Source organism: Protopterus annectens, chromosome 6.part0, assembly GCF_019279795.1.
Source record: "Protopterus annectens isolate FY-2018-M chromosome 6.part0, PAN1.0, whole genome shotgun sequence".
In the NCBI taxonomy this organism is placed as follows: Eukaryota; Metazoa; Chordata; order Ceratodontiformes; family Protopteridae; genus Protopterus; species Protopterus annectens.
Window position 1 is genome coordinate 75609095 of NC_056737.1, and position 19827 is coordinate 75628921.

General features: G+C 40.5%; 1 protein-coding gene across 1 annotated transcript in view; it reads right to left on the reverse strand.

Annotated features, from left to right (window-relative positions):
• MLH3 (mutL homolog 3) overlaps positions 1-19827 on the reverse strand; it is a 415885-nt gene that overhangs the window by 387236 nt on the left and 8822 nt on the right. The window contains exon 2 of the mRNA XM_044073460.1: positions 5792-9452. Within this exon, the coding sequence (XP_043929395.1) occupies positions 5792-9377 (3586 nt within the window). The 5' untranslated portion in view covers positions 9378-9452. The remainder of the gene's footprint in view (positions 1-5791; positions 9453-19827) is intronic.

The following is a 19827-nucleotide window of genomic DNA, read 5'->3' on the forward strand; positions in this document are numbered from 1 at the left end:
AAGCTTGCTTTAATTCAGAGAGGGATTGAGGCAGCAGAGTTTGTGATGGTTGCTATATGCAAATGTCTGAGCTTGACTTGGATTTAGTGTAGGTCTAGGTGTCCACCAGGTGTAATCACAAGGGATAGTTCAGGACTAAAAGCTGGAGAACAGGAGAGAAAGGTGATAGAAATGGTAGTTTAGTAGAAAAAATATATAATATCCCTGGTAACAGTAAGCAAAAATCAACAATGTCAAAATTAGCTATTATTTGAAATTAAAACACTATGGGTAATATTTTGTTGCAATTAACAATAAATGTAGAGAGTATACAGGATCAAACTTAGGCTCTTCTCACATCTGAGAATAGAGTAGAAAATAAGGGTATTGCACTCAATATAATACTGCTAATGAAGGCAGATTGTTAGACAATTAGACAGAATGGGGCACTTATTTGTGAACCACGTGTATAACTTAACGTTAGCAATGTACATTTAAACAGATTCAAGGCTAACAGCAACACTCCGTCTTTCAAAAAAAAAAGGCACTACTAAAGGGCAGGGCAATGACACAGAATTTAAGCAGATAAAGCTTCTAAACACGTTGTGCATTTAAAACACATTCAAAAGCCTCTCAAACATTCCATTACGACTAGGCTCTACTTATTAGGCAGGACAATGGCAATGTCGCAGTAGTTAAATAAAGCTTCTATAACATTATACATTTAAGACAAATGCAAAGGTTGCTAGAGACATAAAAGTTTAAAACTAGGCACACTAAGTAATTGTGGCAATGTCGCAGTATTTAAACAGTGCAGAAGCGTTTAAACACTCCATTTAACAAGCAGGCACTATTGAATAGTCAGAGCAATGTCGCATTACAACAGCGTTTGGTTAAGCATGTTGAGAGGGAAGAGTTTTACTTAGGACATACGCTTATTGAAGTTGGCGTTTAACAGAGAACATTTTATCAGTATGCGCCATGGCGTTTCAAATACTTAACCGATTCACTCCTTCTAACAGAAACTAGTTAGCAATAAAATACAAAAACCGAACACACCTATTATTAAATTCAATACATTAATGAAGGGACATTCCTGAGAACTCTCTTATAAACTAATGCAAATTCAGATTGCAGATAGGTAGTGTGTCAATGACCGGCATGTATATAATACAACAGACAGTTATTAGTTAGTTAGTTAGTAAAGGCAAACAGCGCATAGAAATTAACAATGAAAGCAACCGTTCAAAGTACAATCAGAATACCACTTACTGAAGGTGTAGATGCTCCGCCAAGGACGCACAGCAGCCCCGAACGGGTGAAGTTAAAGATGGCGCCCAGAGGTTGGGAGGGGTTTTATAAACTCCAGGAGGATAAATTGGGAAGAGGGGGAGGAGCAGGGCTAGGTATTAGTAGGTAAAGACCCGAAGGGCTGTACTTTCGCAGCAAGGAGGAGAGTTGAGCTAATAGATGGAAATAAAGTAGATAGTGAGAGAGAGAGAGAGAGCGAGAGAGAAAGAGATAGAGAGAAAGAGAAAAGGGCAAAGCAGCGTAATATAGTAGCAGGATAATCAGATATCTAGGGTAGGATTATAGGATAGATATGAGTAGAAGAGTGGGAGGGAGAGAAAGGAGAGATGGAGCAAAGTGAGAGAAACCAGAAGCAAAGAGGGCAGCAGAGGATCGAGAACCTATCAGTGGAGTGTAGAATATCAGAAGGGTAAGTAGAGGGGACCTGGAAATAGTAGGTTACAGTGGGCTGTAATGGTTTTAAGGGAGAGAGAGAGAAAAGAAAAGTTAGAGAAATAAGAAAATATAAGAAGAAGTGAAAAGAAGCCACTATAAGAGGGGAGAAGATGCCATCTAGTGGACAGATGCTGAAGTGCACCTTGGCCCACCAGGGCAATCTCTGTACTGGGTTGGACTGAAGGGAGAGGTGAGCAAGAGTAAATCAGGGGGCTAGATGAGGGAGAATAGCTGAGATATAGAGATAAGAGGGGTTTAGGCTGCTGGCTTAACTGGCAGGGAGCATTCAGTACACCTATCAGGGCTTAAAAACTGTAGTAGTTCAAGGCTTAACAGCATAGACGTACTTCCTTGGATTCTTCTGGGATAAGCTTGCTTTAATTCCGAGAGGGATTGAGGCAGCAGAGTTTGTGACGGTTGCTATATGCAAATGGCTGAGCTTGACTTGGATTTAGTGTAGGTCTAGGTGTCCACCAGGTATAATCACAAGGGATAGTTCAGGACTAAAAGTTCCTTGGATTCTTCTGGGATAAGCTTGCTTTAATTCCGAGAGGGATTGAGGCAGCAGAGTTTGTGATGGTTGCTATATGCAAATGGCTGAGCTTGACTTGGATTTAGTGTAGGTCTAGGTGTCCACTACAACCATCACATCACTAGCCCAGTTTAAAACACTAAAACATCTACTAAATAAATGGCTATGTGCTTGCTTTGCTCCTGGCTAATCTTTTCCTCTGACAATGCTACTACCTTTACCTTATTGACTAAACCATTTCTCTGTCCATTTTATTACCTATGCCTCTTTGCATACTAACATTACATAGGACTATACCATTGCAGAAGTGATGACATTGACTAGAGACATTTCAATTTCTTTGTAAACTATATTCAGAAACTAATGCCATACTGGTCTCTGTTTACACAGAAATGTATAATGATGTAATGTCTCTCTACTCATGTTTAATCTTTTGTTTCTTATTGATTTGATTTCATATTGATTTGGTAAAACTCACTGTGTATTATCTACACCTAGCCTTTTTGTATAGCTGATTGTCCAAACTGTTCTTAGCTAGTTTTCTAACTTTTGTCTTATGTATACTACTGATAAATTGTATTTCTGTATGTTCAATGTGGAGTTTTTCTCCTCGGGCCTCTGCTGAAAATGGACATGTGTCTAGTCGGATTTTTCTGGTACTCAAAAGTAAAATAAATAAATACATAAAAATGTGAGAGCTCAGGTCAGGCATGCAGGTGCATAATATCTACAGCAGTGTTCTATACCACCCAAATCACCAGCTTCAAAATCAAAACAGTTGCCAAATAGGACTAACTTTTGCTTTTTATTTAGGGAACCATCAGGTAACTACTCTAGTGACTGCTGCATTTTCTCTATCAGGTTTTGCCAGAAATTATCCACAAGGGCTAGGAGTCTATGGGCCTCAAAGAAAAAGCTGATGATGCATACACTCACTTCTCAAGGCTACCAAAGTTTGCAGCTCCTTCTCATAACCACAAACTGCTGGCCTCTAAAGGAACCATTCTCCTTTTATGGTCTGCTGCTGCAATAACAGTATCTGACTTAGGAATCTCTGACCAGTAACTCCAAACAATAAGGAGCTGGAAAATTCTGTCTGGTTTTCTTAGTACAAGAGTCATACTTGCAACACAGCACTGGTGGCATCCTTTAACATGTCCACCAATGACAAGATTACACAAGATGACTGCTGCAAGGACAGAAATGCCTTTTGCAGCATTTGCTGTGGAGAAAGACAGGGTGCATGAGCCCTACCTCCATCTGCTGCATCAGATATAAGAGCTGCATCATTCCTAAGATCTTCCCAAACTTGAGATCATCAAAGAGATCATGGGGACTCAGCATGCTTATCAAGATCTAGAGTTTGAGACTCTACAAGGGAATCAGTGTCATCCTTGTAATCTTTAGAGGTGACAGTTCTGAAGATGAAAAGTGCTTGGGTGGTGACATCATACAGAAACACTGTAAAAACAGGGAAAGCATCGGCCGGAAGAGGGCACCAATAAGGCAGACAGCAGGGGCAATTCAGTTTTTTTTTTCTGTTCTTGCCATGACAACCCCATGTACACATGATTAGAACAAGGGAAGGGTGCATGCAATGTGCTGACTGGGAAGGAAGTTCACTCACTTCCCCAAGGGATATTTCCTTCTAGAAGCCCCCCCCCCCCCATTAATCATAAAGTATAGGAGGTGCTTCCCTGGTCTCCATCAAAAGAACTGCATATATCCAACAGACTCCTGAAGTGCATGCAAAACCTCTGCATCCACCAGGAGAGGCAAGTGGGCCATACCCAGTCACCTGGTTCACAGTCAGTGCTCTGTTCCTCTGTGACATGGAGCCAGGTATAGAGTCATAGGCTCACTGGTAAGTATAAAACACATATTTGGTGCTGACAGCTCCAGTGCCAACAGCTGAGAGCTTGGATCCACTAACACCAGCAATGATGTGAAAAAACTCCACATCAAGTATGGCACTGATGTGTCATCTCCCAGCATCTTTGCCAACAGCCCCACTGGTGTCAGAAGAGAAGGCGCCTGACCCACTGACAGTGACTCAGTTAACAGCACAGCCAAGGACATGAATGACTGAGATCCCAACATTGGGAATGCAGTTAATTTGGATAGGTCTTCATTCAGCTAACACTGACACTGTTTAGATTAATGCTAGCAACTTTGACAAAAGATACAATTATGTACACTCCTGAGGAATGCTTGGATTACCTTAGCAATGGTGAAAACAAACAGACTTCTTATCCACCACTGAAACCAGTGAAGAAGGGGCTGTAGAGAGCTTCTTCTGAGCTCCAGCACAGGAAAAAGACTAGAAGTGCTTGGTCTAGTACTCAAGGTCAAACTCGCTATCTGCAAAAGACTCTGACTGCAAAATTACTTTTGGCACTTCATCTTCTTTCCTTCTTTGTGTTACAGGACACAGAGAGGAAGTCCTGGCCTTGTCAGATTTCTGGACCGCGATGTGCTTGTGCTGGGTTGCTTGTGAGACTCTGCAAATGGAGCAGCTGTCAACTCTGTGGCAGGAATGTGAATCGCTGGGCTGAGCTCATAAAAATTTTTTTGTACCCTGAGTGTGTTAGGGGTAGAGGTCTCTCATACTATACACAAAAAAATATTATACTCCTTTTATTCAGACACTTACATTCCTTAAATGGATGGACTGCAGTGACAAGCTAAATTGACAAATTAAGGAAAAGATATAACTGTAAAATCAACAATGATAGAAAGAAAGTTATCCTTCTTTAAAGTCAGACATTAGAGGCAACTCTTTTAAACTAGAGATCAAAATCCAAACTCAATCAAAATATTACTCAGAATATCAGTCAAAATGCTGACTGCAAAGGTCTGGTGTTGGGGGGGGGGGGTGTATAATGACTAGGAAAAAAAAAACTCCAAAAACAGCAACCTAACAAGGTTAGTAGACAGAATGATAGAACTAGTTCTAAAAAAGAATAAGGTAATTACTTAGCATTTTTGGTGAAAATACCAAAAAGCAGCATAGGGCAATGTTCTGATGTGACCTCTTGTGCACAACAAAAAAGATATAGTGAGGAAGCTCCTTGCAATGCATTATGGAATGAGAAGGACCACATAGCCTAGGAAAGTTTTAGGTGTCAAGCTGGCAGAGTCTACTGGCATTAATTCTGCTGTTACCAATGATGGCCCTCCACATACTAGATATAATCTAATGTTCTGCATAACATTTTAAACTACGAGTTCCATCCAAACTACAACAGCCTAAAACATATCACAATGGATTTCAAATGCAAAAATCAATTCATTATTTGTTTATTATGCAATCTGGATAAAAAGAAAAAAAAATGAACAGGACAAAGCACAACGCTTATACACATGTACCAACATAACATGTTACTACCCCTAGAATTTCGTGAACTTCCGAACATCCGAGATTGCCTGTGAAAGTACTCCCAACTTAAAAACATACTAACAAGTTCTGAACCGGCTGCATTCGTTTCTCTAAGATTCTGACATTTAAAAACAAAATTAAATTGTTATACTTGCCACTCTCCGAAACGACATTTACAGCCGCTGTTGTTGTATCTGTCTCACAAAGAACATGCGTCTCTTCAGCGCAAGGGGCATCATAGCTGCTTAGTCCTGTTAACTTATTGATGTACACCATCCTTCCCAAAGTAGTATCAAACATTTCCATCCAGACAGAGGATAAAGCTTCATGGCTACCCTCACTTTGTGAATTTTGTTCATTAGTCTTCTTTGGGGGGCTATTGTCATTACTTGTACTAGCCAGCTGGTAGTTCTGTAAGTCAGCAGAGTTGGTCTCTTCTGCACTACTGTTAAAGTACTGGTCTGCAGACACTGGTGGAATTTCAGCTCTCTCAGATGAGACTGAAGTCAAACAGCATGCACTACTGTGTTCAACAAGTGAGCTACTGCAGTCGTGGCTTGGAAATTCCTCAGGAACATTACTGACTGGAGGTGAGCCTTCTAGATCATCTCCAAGGCAATCACTGGAATTTACAACAGTGCTGCAGATAGGTGCACCTTTTCTGCCTTTTCTAAAATGGCTTGTGACAAAATCCTCCTGAACTGTACTTCTTCCTGGGAATGGACACATAGCTGAACCATTAGCAGTTTCAAATGACCCAAGATTATGACTGGCTTCTTTTCTTTCATCTAGCTTTCTATTCTCCTCCATAGCCCGACTGCATCTCGGGTCATCCTTCATCCTGGATAGCTTTGTAGCCAAGGAACACTGCATTTTACAACTAACTAAAAACATTTTACGGGACTGCAGATAACCGGATAAAGAGAGAGGACTACCTTTCTCTACTGTACAAGAGTAATCCTTCACAATATTGTCTATTGTTTCCACCAAATTACATTTATCAGGGTGCTCAGATATATCTGCAATATTGCTACCCATACTATTCAGATCATCATTTTGGCCCAGGAGCTCAGGGCAGACAGGCAACAAGTTATCTTTAAGTACAGGTACACACTCAGAAGTCACAAGGCCTGAAGTATAAATAGTCTGCTGATCCTTGGAACATTCCTCCCAAAGATCCCGTTCACAACATGGCTGTTCTGTAGTGCCAAACTTCTTGAGACTGACCTGAGAATGTTTAGGATCAAACAATGCATTATTGTTGTCATACTCACAAGATGGGTTTGATTTTGGCACACTTATAGTTTTCCCATAATCCCTACAAAACCTTTCCAATGATTCAGATAAAGGAAACATTCTCAGCTTTCTACGAATTTTGCTCTTTGGATGAAATGACAATCTTACACTCTGCTTTTTGGATGTTAGAATGCCACCAGAAACTTCACTTAGTGATGTTTTTTCAGATTCTGAACAATTTTGCTGTTTACTTTTTGAGCTTTTGTACTTGTCCTTTGAGCATATTGTATCCGTGAAATTCACTGGTTTGATGCTACTGCTGAAAGGGCCACAGACTTTAACAAAATCATTTCTAAAAGTTTGTGATGCAGCACCCTTTGCAGAGCTAAATAAAGTTTGGGGCTTTGTACGTTTTTCTTGAAATATGTCTCTGGCACTTACAGGACCAGTCCTGTAGCCTGCAGATGGCTTGTTAATTTCCTCTTTCTTCTGAGCTACATGAGTGACAAGACCCGGAGAATGTAACTTTATTCCAGCTAGAGTAAAGCATCTCTCTCTCTCAGAAAATGGCACAGTAACACTGTCTGCCTTCTGCACATTCGTCACTGTTTTAGGACAAAAAGCCAGTATATCTTGTAAATGCCCATGTTTGTTTAAAGAACAAACAGCCTGACTATTCTCTGCATGTTTGCTGGCTACACTAACACTCTCTGGAACATCTCTAGGCTCATCACAATCAGTTGTTTGCTGTGCAGAACAACCCTCCACTAAAATGTTACTATGTGTAGCATTAAATAATTCTGAGTAGTTTTCATGCTGCTTGTCCTGTGGAGTTTTTGTAATTAACAATTTGTTTCCTTTATATGGCATTTTTGAAGATGCAGTTTCTGTTTTATTTTGATATTGGTTTCCATCTTCTTTAGGCTCTTTCGTTCCAGGCACCTCTTTTCCTAAGGAGTTCAATATTCCCATCTTACAAAGCAAGAGCTCTTCATTTGGCACAGATGTCACAGCATCACTGGTATTTAGTCCCTGGTCTTGCAACATTCTTTCTGGAGTCAGACACTCACAAGAGCTACTCATTTTGTTTTCATCATCACTTGCCAGATCATTCTGGATTTCTACTCCTTGTACAGCACTTAGTGGTACACTAGCCAGACACTTGTTTGCCTCTTTGACCACTTTTGATATCCCCTTGAAACAATTATTACTGCAGTCCAAGGTCTCTATGGCCGACTCTGGTCTTACAGCGAACATTCTACTGACTGCTTTTGATGCAAGTGGTATGATTTTGTGAGACTCCATGATATCTTGACAAGCTTTCTGGAAACACTCTTGCAGATTACCTTTATCGGACTTCTCAACTTGAACCACAGCAGATGAAAGGCTGAAACTACTTTCTTCACTGAATTCTTTGCAGTCTTCACTTGACGGCTCAATAATTAAATTCTCTTTAGTTAAGAAATTCTTTACCCCTGTCTCAACACTACATAGGAGAGAATCCCAATTTCTAAACTCAATAAGAGTCTTGGTGGGTTCCATGCACACATCATAATAAGAATACTGACATTTAATGTTAAGGATATAAATTCCATAAAGTTCAGCACTCATTTTAGAATGTGAAGGACTTGAGCACTCAGATTTATATCTTGGACTGTTTTTTGTTCTACAACTCAAACTCTGTTTTCGCAGTAAAAAATCCATAAGTTTATGCAACCGTGTTTTTAAAACCAGCCTACTATTTACATACAGAAACTGTATATTTTTGTTATAATGGCCTTCAGAACTTATATACCCAAAGATTTCAAATTCACTTTGTTTATGGTTAATCTCCCTTAACTTCTGAGATTTTCCTAGTCCATAAATTTGACCAAAGCGAGAAACAATATTATTTCTCTTGGGAAGCTGTACAACCATGGCTCCAGAACCATCATTCCTCATGGAAAATGAAACAGCAGGATGCATCAGTGAGATGGCCTCAATTCTTTGCCTAATTCTTTCATATTCCAGGACACAATCCATACATTTTCTCCTCACAGGCAGGTTGTAAAATAAGTTATAGACAGTGACGGTTGTTCCTGAACTTGGTCTGGAATCCTCTGATTCATACACATCTAAAGGCTTTCCACTTTGAAATATCTTCCCAAATGTTTTAACTGATTTGTTCCTTTTCGTTGAAATTTGTACAGTAGTAGCTACATCAGCTATACTTGCCAGTGCCTCTCCTCGAAATCCATAGAACTTCAGATTCTCTAGATCTTCAACCACTCTGCATTTGCTTGTACAGTATCTGGTGCCAACCTTTTCTAGATCATCTTTGCTCACTCCAGAACCATTATCCACCACCTGCACCTTGCCCGCTTCTGTATCCACTCTTACAGCTATGCATGTTGCCTCAGCATCAATACTATTGAGCACCAGCTCTTCTACACATTGACTTACAGAAGAGACAGCCACCCCAGAGCGAAGTCTCGCCTGCACTTCTTCTGAAAGACATCTGATCATGACCACCTCATGGCCAGTATAAGCAAGGACACATGATCTTCTACAGCAGGAGGCAGGCAATATTAGTTCCACATCCTAGATTAAAAATATATATATACAAGACTCATTACAAATACAAACACGTCACAATAAAAAAAAAAAGTTCAAACTTCATGAATACAAATGAAAATATCCTGTTTTTTCCATGCAAAATAAATACACTGCTCATTCCAAATCTAATCCAGTAGATAAAAAAAAAGCCTTTAGTCAAAGTAAACCTTGTCGATCAGATATACACGGCAGTGCAAACTAAACAAAATTACGTTGCTTTGGTCCCCATGCAAGATGCAGTTTGAATGACAGTAAGACTAATGCACATACAGTAATAATTATTAACCCAATACATTACCACAATTGGACAGGAAGACGGACAATATTATACTGGTAGGTATTGCAAAGACTATGGCTTCACATTGTGATTGCATAGAATATTGCACTTCATTAGTTTTAGTATGATACTCTGACATCCATATTGCACATTTATGGAGTGGCGACTCACTCCAGACTATTGCACTTTCAGGAAGTAATAGCATAAGAAATCAGGCTAAATGTACCAGTTACTGAAGCAATTTGCAAGAGTGATTACTATAGATGATACTTCACAGCAAGTGGCATATTGATCAGATTATTCACTGTCATGCCTGGCATTCAAGTTCAGCAGCCTTATGGATAGAGGGAAGAAGCTCGTGTTCAGTTTAGATGTTTTGCAGTGTAAGCTGCAATACCGTCTGCCCAAGGAAAGGTGCAAATACATGCCATGGGCATGGTGACTGGGATCGTCAATTAACTTCCTAGCCCTCCCCACACACCAAGTCTCGTGCATATCATCATGGATAGGAGCGAGGAGTCAATAACTTTTTCCACTGTCCTCACTACCATCAGAAGAGCCTTGCGGTCAGACACTTTGTAGTTACCGTACTAAACTATGATTTTATTTGAGAGGATGCTCTCGATGGTCCCCTTTGTAAAAGGCTTTGAGGAGGGACTGAGACAGGCTTGCCTTCCTCAGTTTCCATAGGAAGTGCAGACGTTGTTGTGCCTTCTTCACTGTGTGGCTAATATAAGCCGATCAGGATAGGTCATCTGAGATGTGCACCCCCAGGAACTTGATGTTTTTGACTCTTTCCACTGCCACCCCTTTAATTTCCAGAGGCTGATGCATCTCCTAAGTCCTCCTGAACTTCACTATTAATTCTTTGGTCTTGCTTACATTTAAGGTCAGATTGTTGCTGTCACACCAGGCTATCAGATGCTCCACTTCATCTCTGTAGGCTGTTTCCTCCCATTTCTAACAAGACTTATGACAGTGGTATCATCTGTGAACTTGGATTTTGTTGGATTCATGCTTGGCCATGCATTCCTTTGTCAACAAGGTGAACAGCAGAGGACTCTGGACACAACCTTGAACACCCAAGTTCAATGTAATACTGACTGAACTGTTATTTTCCCACACATACTTTTTGGGGTCTGTTGATGAGAAAGTCCAGTATCCAAGTTACATAGGGAGTGTTGATGCCCAGCTGGATTAGCTTCGATATCATATTCTGGGGGATGACAGTGTTAAAGGCGGAACTAAAATTGATGAACAGCATTCTGACATAGCAATTTTTGTTCTCTACATGTGCCAAGGATTCATGAAGTGCTGTAGATATTGCATTAGCTGTGCAGCTGTTAGATCTATAAGCAAACTAATGTATTCAGTGTTGCAGGTAGGCTTGAAGAGATATGGTTCTTGATCAACCACTCAAAGCACTTCATCACTGTTGATCGGTTGGGATTTCTTGGGTAAGGGAATGATTGTTGTATTTTTAAAAGCTACCGGGTACAATGGCTAGTTGCAGGGATGTGTTGAATATATCTGTTAGTGCAGTGGACAGTTAGGTAGCACCGTCTCTTAGAACCCTTCCCATAATATTATCAGGACCAGCTGCTTTTCTTGGGTTTACTCGCCTCAGAGTCTTCAGATCATCAGATGTCCTTAAACATAGCACCTCCTCACGCTGTTCGACAGGGAGCTTATTTGGCACAGTGTTGTCGTCTATACCAAATCTGCTGAAGTAGGTGCTTAGCTTTTTCAGAAATTGTGTTGTCATCAAATGGGGAGGATACAGGTCTGTAGTCGGTTATGGCTTGTATGCTTTGCCACAGGCATCTGGAGTCCCTTTAGCCAGAGAAGTGCCCCTCAATTTTACATCTGTAGGTCCTCTTAGCCTTCTTTATACCTCTTCTTATATTTGCTATGGCCTCTCTTAGGGAATCCTTGTTTTTTGATGTAACTGCAGTATTTGGAGCTCATATACTTCACCAGATAGCCAGGGATTCTGATTAGCACACGTGGTGATTCATCTCATGACTGTTACGTCATCAACACATTTTGAAATGTAGGCCATTACAGATTTAATACACAAGAGTAGGGGTAGAATGTCTTATGATCCCCCAGATAAATTAGAGAATGTGAAATATCTGCAATGAAGACTAGTATAATGATGAACTGCATAAGGACGAGATGACAAATGATACCATTCTCTAAATTTTAGATTACCCACACCTGGAGTACAGTTTGGATTTTTTAAAACCACATTCATACAAGAGTATGCTTTAGAGAGCAGCTACTAAGGTGATGAAGAAACCAGAACAAAATTCAAAATGATAGTAAAAAATTATTGCATCTTAGAAATGCACAGGATATGACAGAACAGACTTTAAAAACAAAAATGAACACTTAACAGTGTAAAAACATACCTAGTAGAAAAATAAACTGAACAAAAGTACTAAAACTATTCTAGTAAGACAAAACAAATAAGTATGCAAATAAGGTGGTAAGCATTTTCATGAATGCAAACTTAAGGTATGTCAGATATTCTGTAAGTACTGAAGGATCAAAGTTTTCCTTTTCACTAATGACAGATCTCGGATGCCCTGTAATTACTGATACATCTCAGCTGTTCGTATGCCCTGTAATTACTGATACATCTCAGCTGTCATGTAATTACTGTTATTTCACCTGTCCTGTAAAATTACACTGATATCTCAGTTGCCCTGTACCTACTGAGGGATTTCAGTGTCCTTTAACTACTCTCAAGTAGTCTTAAGACAGGTTCACCTCATACCTATATGGATATTCACACAGGGGAGGTTTCTATGTAAATTCCAGTTCATCTTTCCTAATGAAGTGTGCAGTACTTCAGAGTTTCATTCTGGGCCTATTTTCTTTTACCTGTATACCTAATGCAACTAAATGCTCTTAACAAGAGGAGAGACTTTGCAGTAAAACCGCTATACTGACACCACAGCTTTATATTTTCCATACTCATGATTTTGTGTTACTTCTTAATTCCTTAGTAGTTGACAAACAGTCTCCATCAATGGATGCCAACTAATTTGCTCTAAGTCCGTCTGTTTAAAAACGTTGGTAATATGTTGAAGCTTTTCTCCCCAGGCCTAAGCTGAATTTTTTTTTTTTGTTTACTAAAACCAGTCAGACAAATCCAGTAAACAAAAGCAAAATAAAACAAAATGAGAAGGGCGGAAAGGCATAAAGGAGGCCTAGAGGTCAATCATGGGCAAATGCATTTCTTGGGGTCTGTCCCTCCAGATGGATATTGAAAAAGATTACAAATTTGGCAAGGGTAAGCAAAGATTACAGCAGGGTACACCACCTCTGAAAGATGTTTTGACCTGTTCTCTTGTTGAGAGACCATTCACGAGGAAGCAATATCTGTCTGCCCAACTTGTCCTCTATCATGTTTGATGTCCCTGGTATTTGCACTGCCACAAGACAGTGTTTTGACTTTAAAGCCCATTCCCATACCCTCATGGTTTCTTTGGAGAGGGGATTAAAAACTCATTCCTCCTTGTTTGTGTACAATACTACTTCCACATTGAGTGCATGGAGATCATACCCTGGGACAACTGGTCCAGGAATGTCTGCAATGCTAGGAGGGCCACTCCCAACTCCAGTATGTTGATCCTTGTTTTAATAGTGTTCCCTCAAAAAATGGATGCATCAATGATCACTGTGGCGATTAAGGATGGGTGAACAAAGGATAAAATCAGTTGAATGATTTTACAGTTTTATCAGAAGATGGTATTGGATCCTACTTTACAATTAAAAAAAAGAAAATTATGCCTTCTTATATTTGGCTTTAGATGAAGGCATCATTACCAAAAATACATTACATCATTTAACTGTTTCTGATCCCCTACCTCAACACTTTACATGTTACCCAAAATTCAAAAGAACCCAAAGTATCCCACAGGCATACCTATTGTGTCAGATCATGGATCTTGGACTAAGCCCCTTTCAAATTTTTTCACCCAATATTTAAGACCCTTATTGATTGGTGTTCAATCTAGAATTAAGGATACAACTGAATTTATAAATATTGTAAAAGAAATGCAACTGGAAAAATTCTGGTATATGTGTACTTTGGACATAAAATCTCTGAATACTAACACCCCACATTGGGCTAGACTGATGGCTATTGTGTTTTGGTATATAAAAAAAAAAGTTATGCATTTATAGTCCAGGATTTAATAAATTCCTGATTGGTTTAAATGATCCCGTTTTAACCAAAAATGTGTTTTATTTTGATGGGAACTGTTATTTACAAGTTAAGGGTACAGCCATGGGGGCTTGTTTTGCCCCATCTATGATGACCTTTTTATGGGATATGTCGAGGAACAACTCATTTATAATACCAGCCATAATACTTACATGGATGAGATGGATATTTGGTGTCGTTATCTCTATGACTGCAGGTTTGTATGGAAGTCCGATGTCACATATTTGACAGAATGTCTAAATGATAATAAATGGGGTATACAGTTTACCATTTCTTTTAACACTAAAAAGATTTCTTTTTTGGACGTAACAATTATGAAACATGATGATGGTACACTTAATACTTCTCTCTTTCAGAAAGATTTTCATTATAATTGCTTTTTGGATGTGAATAGTTGTCGTCCTTCACATATTAGAAATATTCTGAAATCACAACTTATATGGGTCAAGAGGATTTGTTCTTCTAAAGCTGAGCTGGAAAACCATAATACTGAACTGATTCATAGGTTCTTAGCAAGGGGATACAATAGGTCTGCTACTTATAAAGCTCAGATTTTGATCCATTCTATGGATAGAAATTAATTTGTTACAATAAAAAGTAAAGAAAAATTGTTAACACCGATATTCGTTTCGTTACCAGTTTTGGTAGCAATACTCATTTTCTTTTGTGATTTAAATTGCTAAACATAGGGGAATTATTAGGGCTGATATTAAGCTTGCTAAATTGTTGCCAACATGCTGTTCCTTTCTTATAGGTGAGGGAAAACTATTGAAAATTATTTGAATCATTTAAAAAAATATATATCTTGTATGGTTTTACTAAACAACTTTCTTTGGATGGTATACCACTATTTGGTTGTTTTCCATGTGGTCATTGTATAGCTTGTAGATATGTTTTGAAAATCCGGTGTTAAAAATCCCATTCTGAAGAACAATTATTATATCTGGCACAGTGTAGCTGTTCTGCCTTTTATGTTGGACAGATCTCCAGACATTTTAAAACACGTTTTTATGAACATTTAAGTGATATTAGGAATAAAACGTTGTCTAATACTTTGTACAAAATTTGAAACATCCTACTTCTGTCTTTAGGTTTACTGCTATAGCCCGCATAACTATTAAAAGTTCTAATAAGTTTGATTGGCATGAATTGCTTAACAAAAAGGAAAGCATGTGGATTGTTAAACTAGGTGCGCTTTTTTCCTACTAGGTTAAATGAGATTCTTTGATCATATTGGTAGAGGGAGGGGGTGTGTCTTTGATGAAGGCATAGCCAAAACCGGTTTGTCCATGCTACAATTTGATATATTTTGTTTTTGTATATTTATATGTAACGTATTAAAATAATTGATAAAACTAAAAAAACTAAGGCACAGAAACATGACTGAAAGCATAAAATGTTTAACAAGGTAAGCACTTTCACATCATATACTAGTGCTTCCTCAGACGTTTTTTCTTATTGTTATTAAGATAATTATTCACTAGTTCTGTGCCGGCCGTCGTTTTTGATTTTGTATTTTGAGCTTTTGGCCATGCACTTTTGCCATACTTGTGCAGTTTGAGGTCTGAGAATACACCCAATGAAAGATTCTAGTGTGTTGTCCACCATAAACTCTTTATGCACGTCTTGGACAACTTTATCTTGCTAGTCATGGGCTGAAAACTTTGATCCCACTGTACTCTGAATGACCATTTTTAATCTGGTGAATGGGACTGTGACTGAATGCAGCCAGAATACTCAACAGTCTGAGGACCACAAAGACACTGGGTGACTTTGTATATAGTAGACGCTGAACTTGTCTGATTATTGTAGCAATCTTTTCCTAAGACAGTTTTGCTCTCTGATTAAGTCTGTTCAACTGACAGATTATTGTGACTTTGTGGGGCTGACCATGATTTCAAAGGATAAAGGCGACTGTAGTAAATACTGTTTTGCTACAACCAGCAATTCCATAGTTGGAGTCACTATAAGCCAGTCATCGAGGTAGGGAAATACCCTTACCCATAACAGTCGTATGTGAACAGCAACTGGAAACATGTATTTGGTGAATACCTTGGAGGAAATTCTAAACCAAACTATAATGCCTTGAACTGATGACTGGCTCCCACCTGGGAGATCTGAAATTCCCTTGATGCTTTCGCTATCTTGATGTGTAGGTACGCATCCTGGAAGTCTCTCACCTGAGACATAAACGCAACAGTTCAGGGCTTTAAGATGGAACAGTTTGCCATTTTGCTTACACTGCAGCAGTCTTTCACTCACCTTCTGCCCAAACAAGAGGGAGCTTTCAAAAGGAGCATTATTAAACACTGCCTTAGTTAGATGCTAGGTCTAAGTCTGCCAATCAAGTTGCACCACACATTGCATTATGAATTAAACATATAGTGAGCAATGTAATAGAAGAAATGGTCGCCATCTGGGTCACTGAGATCTCAGCTTGCTGCTAGGCAAGTGTTTCAGAGTATCAGTGGTTTTCTCTACAAGTTCCCTCTAAAACCTATTCATATAAAGCACACAGTTCAGAGCTGTAATTGAGAATGCCCTCAGCACATGTGCGCGAGTGGATCTGTGTGCGTATATATGTCTCCCTAGCCTATCTATTCATCATCTTGGACTCTGTTGGGAGGATGGATAGCCTGTAAAACCTCAGGGATGGTCTTTATGGTGACAGCACAGACAACTAAGAAGTTTGCAAGGGGACCTTTACTCCAGTGCTGCCTATCCTTGGTGATCCCCCAGCACTCTATTAGGCTTCCAGGGAACTAGTTCTACAGTCTCAGGATCCTTCCAAGTCTTGTCACATACCATGTCTACCAACTTGCTGCCGAGTGAGAAAATTTGTCAAGATCTCCTCTGCTTCACCATTTCTAGTATCTCGCCAAAAATAGCTTCTTTTAGAGGAGATTTGGGAGAAGCCTTCCCTTCAATGAAATCTGTATCTGGGACAGGAGAATCTGAGTGGGAGTTTAGGTGCTTCCTCTTGCACTGCCTCCTCCGGGGGAGAGAAGGAGAAGGAGAGTCATCTGAACTCTCCTGGGAGGAAGGTTCCCCAGACATAGTATAGTTGTGTACACTTACCATAAATGTGGATGTTAGTGCATTCACTGTTGCAGTCATTACACTTGGGTTATCTGCCTGCAGGCATCCCTCAGTTAGCCTGAATACCAGAGTCTTGGGATTTCTGCATCGGATGCTGTCTCTTCTTCCATGACATCAGGTCGTCAGGGGTATAAAACATGCAGCCGACACCATTACATCAGTTTTTCTTGCCCCATATGTCAGGAGCCCCCAAAATAGGAAGCTATTATATGGTGTGGAACACCCCCAGTAAAAAGTAAATACCACTGCCATAAAAAATGGCCATAAAGAGGATAGGTAGAAAGGATAGAGAAAACCAGGGGGCTGGACGGAGGAAAACCAGGACTGCAACACTGAATACACTCTAACATTAACAGTAAGTGGACACAACTGTACTATGTTCTTTGTGTTTCACTGTTACAGTTATCACACTTGAGTTGATTCCCAAAGCTGAGGAAGGGTGGAGGCAGTCAATAAGTGTTGGGGCTGGCTAGCAGGCCTTGTAAGAGTGCCGTAGCAAATCCGGCTCTGGATTTAGAAAAAATAGGCAAGTGGTAATGCTTGGTGAAGGTGTGTACAGAACTCCAGGTTGCAGCTTCCAGGATGTCCCTGGTAAGGATTCCCCTGAGAAATGCTGTAGAGGTAGAAGTAGCCCTAGTGGAATGTGTTCTGATCCCCTGTGGAGTAGGTTTTCCATGGTGCTTGTAGCAGAAATGGATGCAGTGGGCTATCCATATGGAAATGGTTTGCTTTGAAATGGCCTTGCCCTCTGCCCCTGTAGCAAAGCTGACTAGCAGCTGGTCAGATTTTCTGAAAGCTTTAGTCCTGTCAAGGTAGAACCTGAGCTGTCTGTGCACATCCAAGGAGTGCAGGATTCTTTCCCCTTTACTTCGGAGGATTAGGGAAGAAGGTTGGTAAATGGATGGATTGGTTTAGAGCCACACCAGATACCACCTTAGGCATAAAGGATGGGTTAGTCCTAAGGGAAACCCTGTCAGCATGGAAAATAATGAAGGGTTCCACAGCCATTAGTGCCTGTAACTCAGACACTCTTCTTGCTGAAGTGATGGCTAGAAGCAAGGCTGTTTTCCAAGAGAGAAATTTTAACTCTGATGAAGCAACAGGTTCAAAAGGGGGAAGCGTGAGCTTTTCCAGTACAAAGTTAAGGTCCCAGGTAGGGGTGGGAGCTCTCCTAGGGGGCCTTAAATTGTTAGCCCCTGTCAGGGACTGTTTGAGGAGAGGGTGAGAAAAAGAGAGGTGGCTCAGTATTATAATGAGCTGAGATGGCAGAGGCATGAATCTTAATGGAGGAGGAGGATAGGCCTTTGTGGAGCAGCTCTGCTAGGTAATCAAGGATATGAGATAAGGAGGGCACAGCTGTGTCCTTTCCTTGAGACGGATTCCAAGAACAATATCTTTTCCACTTTTCGGCATAGGATTTCCTAGTACTAGGCCTTCTGGCCTCAAGAATGATGTCCAGCACTTGCTGAGGGTTGCTGGTAATGTATTCAGGGGATAAGCCAGGCTGCAAGGTTTAGGGTTTGCAATTGTGGTTGCAAAATCTGTCCCTCCTGCTGAGACAGCAGGGAAGGTGTGAGATGTAGGTGCCAGGGTGGCACTGCTGTCAGACTGTGTAGAAGTGGGTACCAGTGCTGGTGTGGCCAGTCTGGGGCAATAAGGATTGCTCTTGGCTTGTCCTGTTTGATCTTGAGTAGCACTTTCGAGAGGAGGGTCAGAGATGGAAAGGCATAAGTTGACAGGTTTTCCCATGTGAAAGATAAGGCATCCACCTTCCAGACCCTGCTGTGAGGGTTCCTGGTGCAGAATTTGCACAGTTGGTGGTTCTCTGGGGAGACAGAGTCCACCTCTGGTGTCCCCACCTCTGGATTAATTTGAATGAGTTGGGCTCCAATTTCCACTCATGTGGGTTCAGTAAATTTCTGCTTAAGTTGTCTGCCAGTGAATTGTCTGCCTGGCAGGAACTGAGCTTGTAGGTGCACTTGGTTGCTCAGGGTTGTGTTCCACACAGCCATGGCTAACCTGCAGAGTGGGTAAGAATGGGTTCCCCCTGCTCGTTTATGTACCACATAACTGTGGTGTCGTCTGTCTTTATCAGGAGCTGTCCTGGAAGGATTAGGTATTTGAAGGCTGCCAAGAGTATTCTGTACAGATAGCATCTCTTTTTGATTGATATGCAGGAGAATTTGTCCTGGGCTCCATTTGCATTGAATGCATTTACCTGCCATGTGAGCCTCCCATGCATAGTCTGATGCGTCTGTTGTCAGGGTTTGGGTGGTGAGGGGTTGAGTGAAAAGCACTCCCTTGTTGTGGTAGCATGCTTCTGCCCACCAAAGGAACTCTGCCCTTAGACAAGGTATGATAGGAATCACTGTTTCCAGGTCCTGAGAATGTTGACACCAGAGACTTTTAAGTACCATTGAAGTTTCCTCATATGCAGTCTTGCATATGGAATTAGCATAATGCATGAGGCCATGAACCCTAGGGCTTGCAGTATTTTCCTTGCAGATAGCTGGGTTTTGGTGGCCATTAGTTTGAAGCAGTTTGTCAAATAGACCTGCTTTTCTGGAGTGAGGAATGCCATCTGGGAAGTTGTGTTCAAGCTTGCTCCCAGGAATACAATTTTTTGACTGGGCACCAGTTGTGATTTATTTTCATTGATGGTGTGCCCCAGTGAAGTTAGGAGTCTTTTTACAAATGTCAGGTGCTGAAGTAGCAATTCCTGACTGTCCGTCTGAATCAGGCAATCA